Source organism: Vombatus ursinus, unplaced genomic scaffold (assembly GCF_900497805.2).
Source record: "Vombatus ursinus unplaced genomic scaffold, bare-nosed wombat genome assembly UNPS02004704.1, whole genome shotgun sequence".
Lineage (NCBI taxonomy): Eukaryota > Metazoa > Chordata > Mammalia > Diprotodontia > Vombatidae > Vombatus > Vombatus ursinus.
In genome coordinates this window covers 1,382,229-1,399,974 of record NW_020944482.1, presented here as the reverse complement: position 1 = coordinate 1,399,974, position 17,746 = coordinate 1,382,229, and the positions used below count along the sequence as shown (strand labels likewise).

General features: G+C 39.5%; 2 protein-coding genes across 6 annotated transcripts in view; one reads left to right on the top strand and one right to left on the bottom strand.

The window, feature by feature from the left end:
* The window catches only part of OGFOD3 (2-oxoglutarate and iron dependent oxygenase domain containing 3), a 54,610-nt gene extending 45,472 nt beyond the window's left edge, over positions 1-9,138 (bottom strand). The window contains exon 1 of the mRNA XM_027840496.1: positions 9,007-9,138. Coding sequence (XP_027696297.1) covers positions 9,007-9,095 — 89 coding nt within the window. The 5' untranslated portion in view covers positions 9,096-9,138. The remainder of the gene's footprint in view (positions 1-9,006) is intronic.
* The window catches only part of HEXD (hexosaminidase D), a 40,773-nt gene continuing 31,744 nt past the window's right edge, over positions 8,718-17,746 (top strand). For 2 of the 5 annotated variants that reach the window (XM_027840482.1, XM_027840457.1), the window contains exon 1: positions 9,336-9,732. The gene's annotated coding sequence lies outside the window, so the exon portion shown is untranslated. Of the gene's footprint in view, positions 8,831-9,191; positions 9,282-9,335; positions 9,733-17,746 lie in introns of those variants that run through there. The other 3 variants (XM_027840464.1, XM_027840459.1, XM_027840472.1) reach the window with 3 other exon arrangements.

The following is a 17,746-nucleotide window of genomic DNA, read 5'->3' as shown; positions in this document are numbered from 1 at the left end:
CTAAATTTGAAAGCAAAAGAGTGATAAGTAACATTGAAAGTAAGAAAACAATTGAACCAAAAAATAAACTAGAAGCTGGTTTTATGGAGGGGGGGAGACAATAAAATAGATAAACCACTTGTTAATTTGATTTAAAAAAAAAAGAAAACCAAATTACCAGTATCAAAAATATAAAGAAATGAAGAGGAATTTAAAGCAATTATCAGGAGCTTTTTTTGTCCTATTATATGCTAAAAAATCTAATAACCTAAGTGAAATGGATGAATATTTATAAAAATATAAATTGTCCAGATTAACAAAAGAAGAAATACAATACTTAAATAACCCTATCTTTGAAAAAAGAAATTGAACGTCACCAATGAGCTCCGTAAGAAAAAATCCCCAGGATCAAATGGATTCACAAGTGAATTCTACCAAACATTTAAGGAACAATTAATTCCAATACTACATAAATTATTTGGAAAAAATAGGCAAAGAAGGAGTCCTACCAAATTCTTTTTATGACACAAGTATGGTGTTGATACCTAAAGCAGGAAGAGCAAATATAGAGAGAGAAAATGCCAGACCAATTTCCCTGAGTACTGATGCAAAAATTTTCAATAAAATACTAGCAAGGAAATTACAGCAATATATCACAAAGATCATGTAGTATGACCAGATGGAATTTATACCAGGAAGGCAGGACTGGTTTAGTATCAGCATAACTGACCATATCGATAACAAAACCAACAAAAATCATATGATTACCTCAACAGATACAGAAAAAGCTTTTTACAAAATACAACAGTCATTCCTGCTAAAGACACTAGATAGCACAGAAATAAATGGAGCTTTCCTTAAAATAAGTAGCATTTATCTAAAACCATCTTCAAGCACTATCTGTAATGGGGAGAAGCTAGAAGCCTTCCCAATAAGATCAGGGGTGAAGCAAAGATGCCCATTATTACCACTATTATTCAACATTATAATAGAATGGCTAGATATAGCAAATAAGAGAAGAAAAAGAAATTGAAGGAATTAGAATAGGGATTGAGGAAACAAAACCATTACTCTTTGCAAATGATATGATGGCATATTGGAGACTCCTAGAGAATCAACTAAAAACTAGTTGAAAGAATTAATAATTTTAGCAAAGAAATAGCACGTTAAGACCTCAAACTATATTATAAAGCAGCATTCATCAAAAACATCTAGTATTGATTAAAGAATAGAGCGATCAATGGAACAGACTAAAGAAAGAAGATTCACAAACAATAGAATTCAATAATGCAGTGTTTGATAAAGTGCAAAATATAAATTACTTTAGGGAAAAACTCCCTACTTGATTAAAAAAAAAAAAACTTCTAGGAGATTCTTGTCATTTTTATCACCATAACACCTCTATAACACAATTGTACTTTTCCACTCACATAATTAACACACTAGTTCAGGGTTTCATCACCTCTCACCTGGCTTATTACAACAGCTTTTTATTTAATCACCCAAGACTCTTACCACACAAATACATACATCTTCTACTCAATAAATTTTAATTGTTCCCTATTTTGTCTAAGTCCAAATAGAAGGTTCTTTGATTGGAACTCAAAGCTCTTCACAACATGGCCCTTTTCTGTCTTTCTAATGTTCTTACACATTACTTCCCTCTATATACTCTACAATCCAGCTACGCTAGTCTACTTGCTGTTCACACAAGACAATGTACATCTCATCCCTAGGCCTTTGCAGCGACTATCCCTCATGTCGGGAATGTTCTCCATTCCCACATATGAATCTTGAAAAAAAACCAGGGAAGCCAGTAGGTAGAAATGAGAACAAAGAATATTTCAGGCATGGGGGACAACTGGAGAAAATACCTGGAGCACAGAGATTCAGTATCTTGTTCACAAAGCAGCAAAGAGGCCAGTGGCACTGGACTGAAGACTATGTGGCAGGGAGGAAGGTAAAAGATTGGAAAGGGTAAGGTGGCAAGGTTATGAAAAAAATAGAACCTAAATTAAGATCACTATGTTAAAAGGTGGAGCCATCAAGAGGGCTTGGAATGTGATATTCCATAATGGAAAAGAGTTTGGATTACAACCGAGAGAAATGAGCATAATCTTTCAGGGGAGGAGATGGACATTCAATGAAACAGGGGACTTCCAAACCTTCCTGATGAAAAAACCTAAGCGCAGTAGAAAATGTGATCTTCAAATACAAGACTCAAGAGAGGCATAGAAAAGGGGCAGCCAGGTGGTGCAGTGGATAGAGCACCGGCCCTGAAGTCAGGAGGACCTGAGTTCGAATCTGGCCTCAGATCAAACACTTGACACTTACTAGCTGCCTGGGCAAGTCACTTAAACCCAACTGCCTAAAAATTAAAAAAATAAAATAAAATAACATAAAATGGTAGACAGACATAAAAATATAAACAGGAAAGAAAAAACCAAAATGTTATTAATAAGGGCAAACTGTTTACATCTCTACAAGGGAAGATGACACTTGTAACTCAAGAACTGTATCATTATTATAACATTTAAAAGGAGTATATATATATATATATATATAGAGAGAGAGAGAGAGAGAGAGAGAGAGAGGGTGTATGTATAAGTTGACTTTGATATGATGATAAAATATCTAATTACGTGGTGAAACAGGATTGTACTGGAAGAGGAGGAAAGGAGGAAGCAGACAAGGGTAAATTACATCACATGAAAAGGCACAAAAACTATTAAGGTAGAGGGAAAGAAGGGAGGGAGATGATCATTGTTTGAACCTTACTCTCATCAGATTCGGCTCAAAGAGGGAATAACATAATCAGTTAGGTACAGAAATCTAATTTATCTTATAGGAATTAGGAAGGGAGGGGTAGCTAAGTGGCAATGTGGATAGAGCACCAGCCCTGGAGGACCTGAGTTCAAATCTGGCTTCAGACACTTCACACTTAACTAGCTGTGTGACCCTGGGCAAATCATTTAACCCCGTTGCCTAGCCAAAAAAAAAAAAAAAAAAAGGAAATTGGAGGGGAAAGAAAAGGGAGGGGGTGGATAGAAGGGAGATAAGAAGAAATAAGGGTAAAAGGGAAGAAAAGGGAGAGGGCTGATAGAAGGGAGGGCAGAGTGAGGGAGGTGGTGGTCAAAAGCAAAACTAGTGAGGGGGGAAAGGGAGAAAGGAGAGAGAAAAGCATAAATGGGGGGGAAACAGGATGGAGAGAAAGACACAGATAATAATCATAACTGTGAATGTGAATGGGATGAATCCACCCATGAAATGGAAGTTGATAGCAGAGTGGATTAAGAACCATAATCCCACAATATGTTGTTTACAAGAAACACATTTGAAGCAGAGGGATACACACAGAGTAAAGGTGAAAGGCTGGAGCAAAATATATTATGCTTCAGCTAAAGTAAAAAAAAAAAAGCAGGGGTAGCAATCTTGATCTTAGACAAAGCAAAAGCAAAAATAGATCTAATGAAAACAGATAAGGAAAGAAACTACATCCTGCTAAAAGGTACCATAGACAATGAAGTAATATCATTACTAAACATACATGCACCAAGTCATATGGCATCGAAATTCTTAGAGGAGATGTTAGGGAGTTACAGAAAGAAATAGATAACAAAACTATACTAGTGGGGGGGTCTCAACCTCCCCCTGTCAGAACTAGATTAATCTAACCACAAAATAAACAAGAAAGAAAGATGAATAGAATTTTAGAAAAGTTAGATATGGCTGACGACTGGAGAAAATTGAATGGGGATAGAAAGAAATATACCTTTTTCTCAGCAGTACAAGGCTTCTACACAAAAACTGACCATGTATTAGGGCATAAAACCTCACAATCCAATGCAGAAAGGCAGAAACATTAAATGCATCCTTTTCAGACCATGATGCAATAAAATTACATATAATAAAGGGCCATGGAAAGATAGACTAAAAAATGAATCGGAAACTAAATAATCTAATCCTAAAGAATGAAAGGGTCAAACAACAAATCACAGAAACAATCAATAACTTCATCCAAGAGAATGACAATAATGAGATAACGTACCAAAACTTAGGGGATGAAGCAAAAGTGGTTCTTTGGGCAAGTTTTATATCCCTAAATGCTTACATGAATAAAATAGAGAAAAAAGAGATCAATGAATTGGGCATGCAACTAAAAAGGATAGAAAAAGAACAAATTAAAAATCCCCAATTAAATACTAAATTAGAAATTCTGAAAACCAAAGGAGAAATTAATAAAATTGAAATTAAGAAAACTATTGAATAATATATAAAACGAAGAGCTGGTTTTATGAGAGAACCAATAAAATAGATAAACCTTTGGTTAATTCAATTTAAAAAAAAAAAGAAGAAAACCAAATCACCAGTATCAAAAATGAAAAGAGTAAATTCACCCCCAATGAAGAGGAAATTAAAACAATAATTAGGAGCCATTTTGCACAACTATATGCCAATAAGTTTGACAATCTTAGTGAAATGGATGAATATTTACAAAAATATAAATTGCCTAGATTAACAGAAGAGGAAATGAAACACTTAAATAACTTCATTTCACAAAAAGAAATTGAACAAGCCATCAATGAAATCCCTAAGAAAAAATCTCCAGGACCAGATGGATTTACGAGTGAATTCTATCAAACATTTAAAGAACAACTAATTCCAACTGTTTGGGAAAATTGGTAAAGAAGGAGTCCTACCAAATTTTTCATGGTAGAAATATGGTGCTGATATCTAAACCAGGAAGAACCAAAACAGAGAAAGAAAATCATAGACCAATTTCTCTAATGAATATAGATGAAAAAATTTTAAATAAAATATTAGCAAAGAGATTACAGCAACCTATCTCAAGGATAATACATGATGACCAAGTAGGACTTGTACTAGGAATGCAGGGTTGGTTCAATATTAGGAAAACTATCAGCATAATTGACCGTAACAACAACAAAACTAACAGAAATCATGTGATTATCTCAATAGATGCAGAAAAAGCATTTGACAAAATACAACACCCACTCCTATTGAAAACACTAGAGAGCATAGGAATAAACACAGTCTTCTTTAATATGATAGGTGGCATCTATCTAAAACCATCAGCAAGCATTATATGTAATGGGGATAAGCTAGAAACATTTCCAATAAGATCAAGGGGTGAAACAAGGATGTCCATTATCACCACTGTTATTCAGTATGGCACTAGAAATGTTAGCTTTAGCAATAAGAAAAGAAAAAAATTGAAGGAATTAGATTAGGCAAAGAAGAAACAAAGTTTTTACTTCGCAGATGATATGATGGTATGTTTAGAGAAACCTAGAGAATCAAGTAAAAACTTCCTTGAAATAATAAACAACTTTAGCAAAGTTGCAGGATATAAAGTAGACCCATGTAAATCATCGGCATTTCTACATATAACTAACAAAGCTCAACAGCAAGAGATAGAAAGAGAAATTCCATTTAATGTCACTGTAGACGTTATAAATTATCTAGGAATCTACTTGCCAAAACAAACCCAGGAACTATGTGAACACAATTACAAAACACTTTTCACACAAATAAGGTCAGATCTAAATAATTGGGAAAACATCAGTTGCTCATGGGTAGGCCAAGCTAATATATTTTTTATTCAGTGCCATACCAATTAAACTACCAAAAAATTATTTTATAGAGCTGGAAAAAAATAATAATAAGATTCATCTGGAAGAACAAAAGATCCAGAATATCAAGGAAACTAATGAAAAGAAATGCAAGAGAAGGTGGCCGAGACATACCAGATCTTAAACTGTATTATAAAGCAGCAATCATCAAAATTACTTGGTACTGGCTAAGAAATAGAGTGGTTGATCAGTGGAATAGGTTGGGTACACAAGACATAGCAGTCAATGACTATAGTAATCTATTGTTTGATAAACCCAAAGACTCCAGCTTCTGGGATAAGAACTCACAATTTGACAAAAACTGCTGGGAAAACTAGAAAAGAGTATGGCAGAAACTAGGCATAGACCAGAATCTTACACCATATACCAAAATAAAGTCAAAATGGGTACACTATTTGGATATAAAGGCAGATACTATAAGCAAACTGGAAAAGCAAGGAACAGTTTACCTGTCAGATTTATGGAGAACAGAAGAATTTATGACCAAACAAGAGATAGAGAACATCATGAAATACAAAATAGATAGTTTTGATTACATTAAATTGAAAAGATTTTGCACAAATAAAGTCAATGCAACCAAGATTAGGAGGGAAGAAGAAAAACTGGGAAAGAATTTTTACAACCAGTGTCTCTGATATGGGCCTCATTTCTAAAACATATAGAGAACTAAGTCAAATTTATAAGAATACAAGTCATTCCCCAATTGATAAATGGTCAAAGGATATGAACAGGCAGTTTTCAGAGGAAGAAATCAAAGCTATCTTTAGTCATATGAAAAAAATGCTCTAAATCACTATTGATTAGAGAGAAATGCAAATCAAAACAACTCTGAGGTACCACATCACACCTATCAAATTGGCTAACATGACAAAACAGGAAAATGATAAAAGCTGGAGAAGATATGGGAAAAATGGAACACTAATGCATTGCTGGTGAAGTTGTGAACTGATCCAACCATTCTGGAGAGCAATTTGGAACTATGCCCAAAGGGCTATAAAATAGTTCAATACCCTTTGACCTGGCAATAACACTTCTAGGTTTATATCCCAAACAGATCACACAAATGGGAAATGGACCCACGTGTAAAAAATGTGTGTAGCAACTCTTTCTGTGGTGGCAAAGAATTGGAAATTGAAGGGATGCCCATCAATTGGGGAATGGCTAAACAACTTGTGGTATTTGAAGGTAACAGAATACTATTGTGCTATAAGAAATGATGAGCAGGTGGACTTCAGAAAAACTTAGAAAGACTTATATGGACTGATGCTGAGTGAAGTGAGCAGAACCAGCAATATGTTATACACAGTAACAGTCACATTGTGCTATAACTAACTTTGATAGACTTGGCTCTTCTCTGCAATGCAAGGATCTAAGACAACTCCAAAAGACTCATGATGGAAAATGCTGTCCACATCCAGAGAAAGAACTATGGAGTCTGAATGCAGGTCAAAGCATTCTATTTGCCCTCTTTTTTTTCTTGTTGTTTCTTCTTTCTCTTGGTTCCTCCCATTGGTTCTAATTCTTCTTTACAACATGACTAATGTGAAAATAACTTTAATATGAATGTATATGTAGAGCCTATATCAGATTGCACACTGTCTTGGGGCTGGAGGAAGGGGAATGAGACAGGGGGAGAATTTAAAACTCAAAAGCTTATGGAAGTGAATGTTGAAAACTAAAAATAAATAAATAAATTTTTTAAAAAATAAAGACTAATCAACTACCAAAAAAAAAAGGTAGAGCCAAGGTAGAAGACTCGAAGGAAGTAGTGAAGTCTACCAAACCTATCTAGAATGTATCACACCACACTGAAAGCACCAAAAACACAAAGTACCAAAAGCACAGGTACCTACTGATCTGTGAAAACAGCAGAAAGCTCAGACCAAACACTTCCCCCATTCACAGAAGTGAGCAAAGTCGAAAGTTATGAAATAGACTGGAAAAATGAAAAAAAAATTATCATAAAGTTACTATGGTGACAAGAAAGCTTAAGATACAAATTCAGAAGAAGGCAATAACTTGAAAACATTTACAAGTAAAGCCTCAAAAGAAAAATGTCCAATCTAGGACACAGATCCATCAGAAATTTCTAGAATAGCTAAAGCAAGAAATTTTTTAAATAGCTTTAAAAATCAAATAAGAGCAACAGAAGAAAATCTGGGGAACTAAATGAAAGCAATACAAGAAAATTATAAAAAGAGAATTATAACTTGGTAAAAGAGGCACAAAAATAGTCAGATAACTCCTTAAAAATTAGAACGAATTGGTCAAGTGGAAACTAATGTTTCCATGAGACATTAAGAAAAAATAAAATAAAGTCAAAAGACTGAAAAACAATAGGAGAGGAAGAGGTTCTAAAGTAAGGTGCAGCTGTGAGGCTCAGATATGAAAAGAGCAGCGTCTCAGTCCCAGCTTCTAAGCCACTGAAGAGGGGTAAGTAGGGCAAAAATTCCAGATGAAATGTGAAGCTGAAGTTCTGTCACTCTGAATCAACAGAGCTTCCTGGCTGGTAGAGCAGATAAGTCCGAAGTTTAGCATAAAGTAAAGCATAAAGTAAAGTAAACCCAGGTCAGGAAAGGGGGGAGGGGGGCTGCGATCTGACTTTACCCAGGATCTTTAGGAACCACTTTGGGAACACTGAAAGCCTGCAGGTCCCCAACCTGAGCTGTCCTTGAGATTCTAGAATAACAAAACACTCAATACCAACTCCCCCCCCCCCCCAAAAAGCAACAGAAACAGTCCAGATCTTCTGTCCAGAATTATATAATCTGTACCAAACATCACGGCAAGTGAAGATAACTCTCTATGTTAAGCCTGTACTTCTTGTTTAGTCGTTTCAGTCATGTCCGACTCTTTCTGACCCCATTTGGGTTTTTCTTGGAAAAGATACTGGAGTGGTTTGTCATTACCTTCCCCAGCTCATTTACAGATAAGGAAACTGAGGCAAACAGCACTAAGTGACTTGCCCAGGGTCACAGAGCTATGGCCTGAGGCCAATTTTGAGCTTCCTGCCTCCAGGCCCAAGGTGCTACCCACGGAGCCACCTAGCTGCCCACTAGTCACCATTTTAAAGCCGTCATGCATTGATTAATCAGCAAATCTGTACTGAGCGCTTCCACAAGGCACTGAGAGGACCTGCAGAGAGGACAGAGGAGGAAGCAGCCCAGCCCAGCAGCTGTCCAACACTACTCTAGCAGGTAAAGGAAGGGCCCTAGACGGAAATGGGGGCGAATAACTGCAGCGGGTCCCTTTTCCGGTCCAGGTCCCCACAGGGAGATGGCCAGAGGCCAAGCCGGCGTCGAGCCGAGCTCCCCCATGCCCGGCCCCCAATCCTTCCTCCCTCCCGCCCGGGCAGCGCCACCATCCCTGCTACCTGTTCAGGCGCCGCGACTGTGCCAACTCTGCCCCCGCCGACGAGCCGCCTTGGGTCACTTTGGCCCCACCGCGTCGGACAGGTGCCATGGCACAGCCACCAGTGTCAGAAGGGCCGGCGCCGCGAGCTTTGGTCACGCCTTCCCAGGAAGGAGGCCCGGGAGCCCGGCGCACGGATCTTCTAGAGGGGACTGAAGCGCAGAGCGATGCGATCGGCCATCGGCTCTGAGGACTGGAGGCCTAGGGCAGAGCGGTCTCTGCGGTAGGTGGGCCGCGGTAGGTTCGCAGGCGGGTCTTGGGCCCCAGAACTGCAGGCAGTGGGGAAGGTCGAGCGTCTAGCAGCTTCCGGAGCTTTTAGACGGCTCCCCTTCCCGGGCTCTGCAGGCAGCCTGGGTGTTTGGAGGCTGAGGTTGTTCGTGTGCAAAGAGGAGAGGATATGCCGTCGCACTGAGCTTGGAGTTACGGTCTCATTGCCCGAGTTTATACTGGGTGGACCCGCGGTCTCTCGGACTCGGGCTCTGGGCGCCCTGGGGCCCTGAAGCTTTCGGATGTGCGTCCAGCCCGGCCCACGAGCAGGCGTGGGTGCCCCCCCCTTCCCGGCTCCCGAAGTTCTGTACCTGGGTAGCTGGGCCATGTAACTTCCCCGGGTGGGAGAATTCGGGTCCCTGCGACACCAGCGGAATCCCCGCGGTTAATTGAAAAGCCAGGTTGAACACCTCAAATCAAGGTAGTTTTTCCCTCTTCCATTTCTCGATTGTGTTATAGGGAGATTACCCCAAACTGTCTGGAAAATCCCTTTCCTAGGATTTTCAAAGACCTTCATAACCTAAACCCCCACCTTCCAGTCTTCTTACACCTTATATACCCCACCACATACTCTTCAGTCCAGTGACACTGGACTCCTTGCCATCCAGGTAGAAAAGGGATCGGGGTGGGGGTGGGGCAGGAATGAAGGAGTGGGGAGGGGAGGATGGGAAGGAGCTCCTTTTCTTTGGCATACAGTTCAAATATAGAATTGTACAGAAAACCTGTGACTGAGGAATTTCCAAGCCCAAGCACCTATTCCTAGCCCTTGTTTTAAGAAATCCATTATAACGAAATAATGAGGGTGGGTTTTGCCTTTTATGAATACAAGGATCAGCTGTGCAGGCCTGCCCAGTCCCCATTCACATGTAGACTGCTGTCTGGTGGAGTCAGTTTTGTAGTTTGTCCAGTATATCTGCTTATTGTATTTTCCCGTCACAGCAAAAGCTTCCCCTCCGGAGTTGACGGGAGTGGGAGTAAATACTATATATCCAAAAAAGCGCCCTTTGTTTTAAGAAATCAATGTATAATAATAGCTGACATTTCTATGGTTCTTAAAAGTTTGCAAAACGCTTTACCTGTGTTATCTTATTTGATCCTCACAACCTTGGGAGGTACATTATTAAGCCCGTTTTATAGAAGGGGAAACAGGCTCAGGGAAGGGAAGTGACATGCCCAAATTTGTACATCCACCCGGTGTCTGGGGCAGGATTTGAATTCTGCAAATCATTAATATGCTAAAATATTTCAAATTGTTTTGATTAAATAGGCTAAATAAGCCCTTTAAGGCTTATTTCCATTATTGTCTTGCTTAGCAAAAAATGTTATTGATGGTAAAAAGTTAGAATTTTGTAAATTACTAGATTCTTATTATTTTTCCCTCTAAACCCTAATCATCCTTCAAGTCTGTTAGACTCAAAATCTAGATGTCATCTTCAAATCTTCACCATCTCTTACCACCTTCATATCCAATCTGTTGCCAAGGCCTGTTGATTTCATCTTTGCAACATCTCTCCAATATGCCTTTTCTCTCCCCTGACACAGCCACCCCTCTGGTGCAAGCCGTTATCTCCTCACTGTTGGATCATTGCAGTAGCCTGCTGATGGGTCTCTGCCTGCCTCAAGTCTCTCCCCACTCCAATCCATCTTCCATTCAACCACTAAAGTTTTCCTAAAGCACATGTCACTCCCCTGGTCAGTAAACTCCAGGGACTCCCTGTTACCTCCAGGCTGTTGTTCAGTCTAATCCAACTCTTCTTGACCCCATGGAGCATAGCATGCCAATACTGTCCATGGAGTCTTCTTGGCAAAGATACTGGAATGGTTTGGCATTTCCTTCTCCAATTCATTTTACGGATGAGGAAACTGAGGCAAACAGGGTTAAGTGATTTGTGCAGGGTTACACAGCTAGTAAGGGTTTGAGGCCAGCTTTGAACTCAGGTCTTCCTAATTCAAGGCCCAGTACTCTATCCACTGAGCAACCTAGCTGTCTCATTACCTCCAGGATCAAATACAAAATCCTCTGTTTGACATTCAAAGACCTTCATAACCTAGACCATCCACCACTACCACTCCCACACTTTCCAGTCAGTCTTCTTACACTTTATGCCCCACCACATCCTCTTCAATCCAGTGACAGTGCTGTCCCATGAATAAGATATTCCAACTGTCAGCTCCAGGCATTTTTTCTGACTGCCCCCCATACCTAGAATGTTCTCTCTCTTCATCTCTGCCAAAATCCTGTCTTCTGCAAGGAAGCTTTTTCCAATCCCTCTTAATTCTAGTACCTCTCTTCTCTTAATTATGTTTTCCTGTTTATCCTGTATACAGCTTGTTTGTACTAATTTATTTGCTTGTTGCCTTCCCCATTAGACTGTGAACTCCTTAAGGGCAGGGACTGTCTTTTGCCTCATTTTGTATCCCCAGCACTTAGTATAATTCCTGGCATGTAGTGGACACTTAATAAATGTTTATTGACCAACTGATTAGTTGTAATTAATGAGGTGAATTTATTAATATGTATGATGTTTGTATAGTTCTGCATGTTGTTTTGATGCATGATAACCTTTAGAAGCAATGCTAGGGTAATGGATAGAAAACTAGAGAACTGGCCTTGGAGCCAGAAAAACTGTGTGGCCTTGGGCAAATAAATCAACATCTTAGTGCTCTAGGCAACTCTCTAAGACTAAATTGCAGAGAAGGTGCCCATCTTGCCTTGGTTAAAGGAGTTTTCTATATCAATGAAATCCCAAGTACAATCCTTTTCCCCATTCTCAGTGTGTGTATAATGCATGATTGTAAAATCATATGAGTATGTATAGTAGCAAATTGGGATTCACTGAGCACCACATTCTAGGAAGGAATAAGATGTTTTGAAAATAAGTCAGCCTCTTTCCCCGTTGAGAAGATAACTAGAGAAATAGTGAGGAGTCAAGGATAACTCCTAAATTGTGAGCCTGAAAGACTGGGAGCATAATATTGCCCTCTATAGTAATAGGGAAAGTAGGAGGGGGGAAAGGTTAAAGAGGAAAGATAATGAATTCTCTTTTGGACATGTTTAATTTAAGATGCCTACTGGACATCCAGCGTGGTAGCAGTGTCAGAGGGAAGGGGGTATAAAGGCTGCAGAGAGGTTCACAAGGAACTGCTCTTTCCAAAATTATTCCATTGGCCTTTTTTCTGTCTTTATTTTCCTTGACCAGTTAGGGCCTACTTGAAATCTATAGTGGACTCGGTCAGTGCAGTTTCATGATTTATTTTAGCTCTCTGTCGCTGATTCAGCAGCATATGAGTAAGACTTAAAGCAGCAAAGGGTAAGAGTAATCCAAGACTGAGGCTTGGTAAAGCAAGATTGGCAATAGAATAAGGAAGCAAGAGACTTAAGAGATCAGTGTAGAGTTGAAGTAGTTCACCAAGGAGTCAAGATGGAGAAGAGGCAAATGTAGCCAGTTCAGGAGGAAAGGCAGTGTAGCTAGGAGTGAGGAAGAACTGAGGGGTCAGGGGATTGGAGGTCACAGAATGATGAGCAGGGCTTAGGGTTGCAAGGGAGAGGGAGAAATGAGTGGAATGATAATTGTGATCCGATAAAGGAATTTCAGAGTTCATAATCAGGCAAAGTGGAACATGTGTAGGCAGTGGTAAGATCAAGAGCATGCCCATCTTTGTGTGTAACTAAGATAAGGTAGAGGAGAAGGTCCTGTGAAGTATGGTGAGAAGCTAGGAGATTAAGGTATTTGAAAGAATGTAAATATGTATATTGCAAGTCCTCTAGTTCCCTGGCAGGAGTTAGAACAGAGTCTGTGAGTCAGGCATTGAACTCACTGAGGAAAGAAGAGGAGGTCTTGGAAGTCAGTAGGTAATGACTTATCAAAATCCTTGCTGGGTGGTAAATATGGATTGAGTGAACCTCAAAGAATGAGAGGTTACTGAATGATGGTAGTAAAGGAAGAACCTGGAATTTGCAATAGAAAGCAAGTATTCTCGCTCCCCCAACTCAACTAGTGAATCAGAGGTATGAGTAAAAGTTTAACCAGTACTGGAAAGGATGTCAAGGGAGGCTATGTCATTAGGAGGGAGCCAGGTCTCTTTGAGAGACAAAAGTTGGAAAGAGTAGAGAAAGAAACAGTTTAAACTGAGAGCAATTTTGTTACCTATGGAAGAGGAATTCCAGAGAGCATAGGGGAGGAGGTGGGTAGCTTTAGAATGCAACATTTGGACTGGGGAGAAGTTGAAGGGAATGGGAGAGTAAGGGAGTACGCAATTGAGATCAAAGAACAGGTTTAAATAATGGTGGGGGGGGGTAGAGTCACTGGAATGTGGAAGGTTAGGGCAGGTGTGAGTTTGTTACTCATAGAGGAATGAGTCCAGGTAGATTGTCAACATTGGTAAAGTGGAGTTCTTTTAGGGCTTTGAGCAGCTGTGTGTAGTTTAAAGGAAGGTTGAGGAAGGAGAGAAGGTACCCACATTGAGGCAGGATCAGGCACATTACATATGGAAAGAACTAGATGGAATGACATTTCACTTCTTACCCCAGGTGAGCTTAGACAATAGAGGTGGAGGAAATATAATGGAATGTAAAATTACATAAAAACAAGTATAAAATCTTGCTGTTCTTTCAGAGATTTCTCTGTTGCTCTGCGTAGTTAAGGCAATAGACTATCAGGCTACCAAGCCTTAAGGAATGATCAAATTTCCCCAAAAGATCTCCAATCAGTCTCTGGAAGAATAAGGAAAGTAAATCCAAACCTTAAGAATATTAGCTATGAAATACAAGCTCGTGTTCCTCAATGCTAAAGAAATACCAGCATGACTGAAAAATTATCCACATCTTTCTGTTTCGTTTTCATTATGTCTTCACAGTAGTTTATGTTAATAAAGAAACTGTGATCATGCCTGCTGCAGGTAAAATTTTCATATCTTGCATTTTGAGGCAGGGTCCAGACCAGGATGTTTCATCCTCCAGACTTAGCCACCATGCTTTAGCTGCCCCCTTCTCCCTTTGGTGGGTTACTCCAAGAACCTCCATTTTGAGCAAAGGCCCAGACTAGCCATCCTTCATTCTCTGGATTTCACCACCATGCCCCAGTTCTCATACATGCCCTTTTCCCCTTTTCAGTTGCCTTTTATGTAATCTTCCTCCAGTAGAATGTAAGTACTGTGAGGGCAGGGACTGTCTTTCTGTTTTTTATTTAAATTCCCAGAGTTTAGCACAATAACTGGCACATAGTAAGTACTTAATAAATGCTGCTTCTGGACTTGATTTCATTACTACTTTTGTTTTTTGTTTTTTTTTTTAAATAAATTTTTTATTTTTTTATTTTTAACATGTGTTTTTAAAGCTTTGGGTTACAAATTTTCTCCCTTCCTCCCTCCCCACCCACCCTCATTGAAAAGACAAGCATCTTGGTACAGGTTATAGATGTGTAGTAATGCAAAACACTTCTATAGTAGTCCTGTTGTGAAAAACTAAGTATATTTCCTTTCATCCTGTCCTACCCCCCATTTATTCTACTCTCTCTTTTGATCCTGTCCCTCCTCAGAAGTGTTTGCTTCTGATTATCCCCTCCCCCAATCTGCCCTCCCCTCTATCAACCCCCTGCTCTCTTGTCCCCTTCCCCCCTTATTTTCCTGTAGGGTAAGATAGATTTCCATACCCCATTGTATATGTTACTCTCTCCTTAAGCCAAATCCTATGAGAATGAGATTCACTCGTTCCCTCTCACCTTCCCCCATTTCACCTCCACTGTAAAAGCCTTTTCTTGTCTGTTTCATGTGAGATATTTTACCTCATTCTACTTCTCCCTTTCTCTTTCTCCCAGTATAATCCTCTCTCACCCCTCAATTTTATTTTCCATATATCACTCCTTGATCTTCAGCTCACCCTGTGCCCTTTATCTATCTATACATACATATAATTTTTTTTCCCTCCCACTACCCTAATACTGACAAAGGACTCATGAGTTACAAATATCATCTTTCCCTGTAGGAATGTAAACAGTTCAACCTTAATAAGTCTCTTATGATTTCTTTTTCCTGTTTACGTCTTCCATATTTCACTTGAGTCTTGTATCGGAAGGTCAGATTTTATATTCAGCTCTGGTCTTTTCCACAGGAATGCTTGAAAGTCCCCTATTTCATTAAATGACCGTTTTTTTTTACCCTGAAGGATTATACTCAGTTTTGCTGGGTAGGTGATTCTAGGTTGTAGTCCTAACTCCTTTGCCCTCCGAAATATCATACTCCATGCCCTCTGGACCCTTAATGTAGAAGCTGCTAAATCTTGTGTTATCCTGATTGTGTTTCCACAGTACTTGAATTGTTTCCTTCTGGCTGCTTGCAATATCTTCTTGACCTGGGAATTCTGGAATTTGGCTACAACATTCCTAGGAGTTTTCCTTTGGGGATCTCTTTCAGGAGGTGATTGGTGGATTCTTTCAATTTCTATTTTGCCTTCTGGTCCTAAAATATCAGGGCAGTTTTCCTTGATAATTTCTTGAAAGATGATGTCTAGGCTCTTTTTTGGACCATAGCTTTCAGATAGTCCAATAATTTTTAAGTTCTCTCTCCTGGATCTATTTTCCAGGTCAGTTGTTTTTCCAGTGAGATATTTCACATTCTCTTTTATTTTTTCATTCCTTTGGATTAGTGTTACAGTGCTTTGATTTCTCAAATTGTCCCTAGTTTCCAATTTTTAAGGAAGTCTTTTCTTCAGTAAGCTTTTGGACTTCCTTTTCCATTTGGCCAATTTTGCTTTTTAGGGCATCCTTCTCCTCATTGGCTTTTTGGACCTCTTTTGCTGTTTGGGTTAGGCTATTTTTTAAGGTGTTATTTTCTTCAGTATTTTTTTGGGTCTCCTTTAGCATCACTCTCAGTTTTTCCTCTGCTTCTCTTACTTGCTTCTCAAAATCCTTTTTGAAGTCTTCCATGGCCTGGGACCAATTCATATTTTTCTTGGAGGCTTTGGATGTAGGAGCTTTGGCTTTGTTGTCTTCTTCTGGTTGTATGTTTTGATCTTCTTTGTCATCAAAGTAAGATAATATAGTCTGACTCTTTTTGCACTGCTTGCTCATGATCTCAGTCAATTACTTGAGTTATAGACTCTTTGTTAAGGTAGGAGTCTGTTTCCAATGTGGAAAATGTACTGTCCCAAGCATCAGGGGTTTTGTGCAGCTGTTTTCAGAGATACTTCTAGGGACCTGTAAATTTTCATGGGTGAGGTGTTTACTCCTTTCCTGGCCTGTGCTCTGGTCTATGAGCACTCACAAGACAGAAAGTCTTGGAACTGTGAGAGGGTTTCCTCTCCACAGCCACTACAAGCTCCACCATGCCAGCTCTCCTCCTCGCCCCAGGACCGCCACCCAGAATTGTGACCCAAATCCAAGCACGGGCAAAGCAAGAGAATCCTGCACCAACAGAGAGATCCCTGCAATCCCCCTCTGATCAGCCACTCGATTCCCCCTCAGTCTGTGGGCTAGAAGCTCAGGAAGTAGGTGCCGCCCCAAGGAATGAGGCTGGGATCCTGCACTCCTCTCTCACCAGCGCAGTCTCAGACTTTTCCCACTGACCTTCTAAGTTGTCTTTTGGGTTGAGAAATCTGGAAACCGCCACAGCTGCCCGAGATTCAGTCCTCTGAGGCCTGCTCCAGGGTTTCTGCGGCCTGCGCACCCACGCCGAACTGTGTCATTACTACTTTTGGAAGAGCAATAGAAGGAAGTGGTCTTTAGGAAAGCAGGAAACAGGCATTCAGAATGTATATGGAGGTTACATTAGAATTTCTGTACTGATGAAAGTTGTTCCTTCTCAAAAGTCTTGTTGACCCTATTCTGTACAAGGCCCCAGTTAGATGGAAGTAGTTGACAAGGTATTAAAGAAAAACAACATTTGAGATAGCTTTAATTTGTCAAGGTTGTTTCTACTAAATACTTCCAGTATGTGTTTGTACACACTTCATGATATTCATTCTAAAAAGCCGTTCTGTTGTTTTACTGCCCTCTGAGTGATTTCATGGGGCATATTTTTTCGTTTTGATTTTTTTTTTTAATAAAATTACACAAGTCTAGTAGGATTTTGCTTTCTTGTTTCCATGCAAAATTTATTTTAAGTACCAAAAAACCTTGCCACAACATATACCAGCTTCTTGCTTCAATTTAGCATTAGATATAGTCAGATTATAAACTTTATATTATCCATTTTCCAAATGATTATTGATTTTTGTTGTATTGGCTTTGTTTGTTTGCTTGCTTGTTTTTCCAGACTGCTTCCCTACCCAGCACAGTATGTCCTAGAGGTTCCTCCTCCCTGCTTCCTTGCTGACATAAGCTCAAGGAATGTGGATTAACTTAAATATTAATCTAAACAAACTATGCAAGCCTTCATAAGACACCTGATAGCAAAATGGATAAAACAGTGGGCCTGGAATCAGGAAGACCTGAATTCAA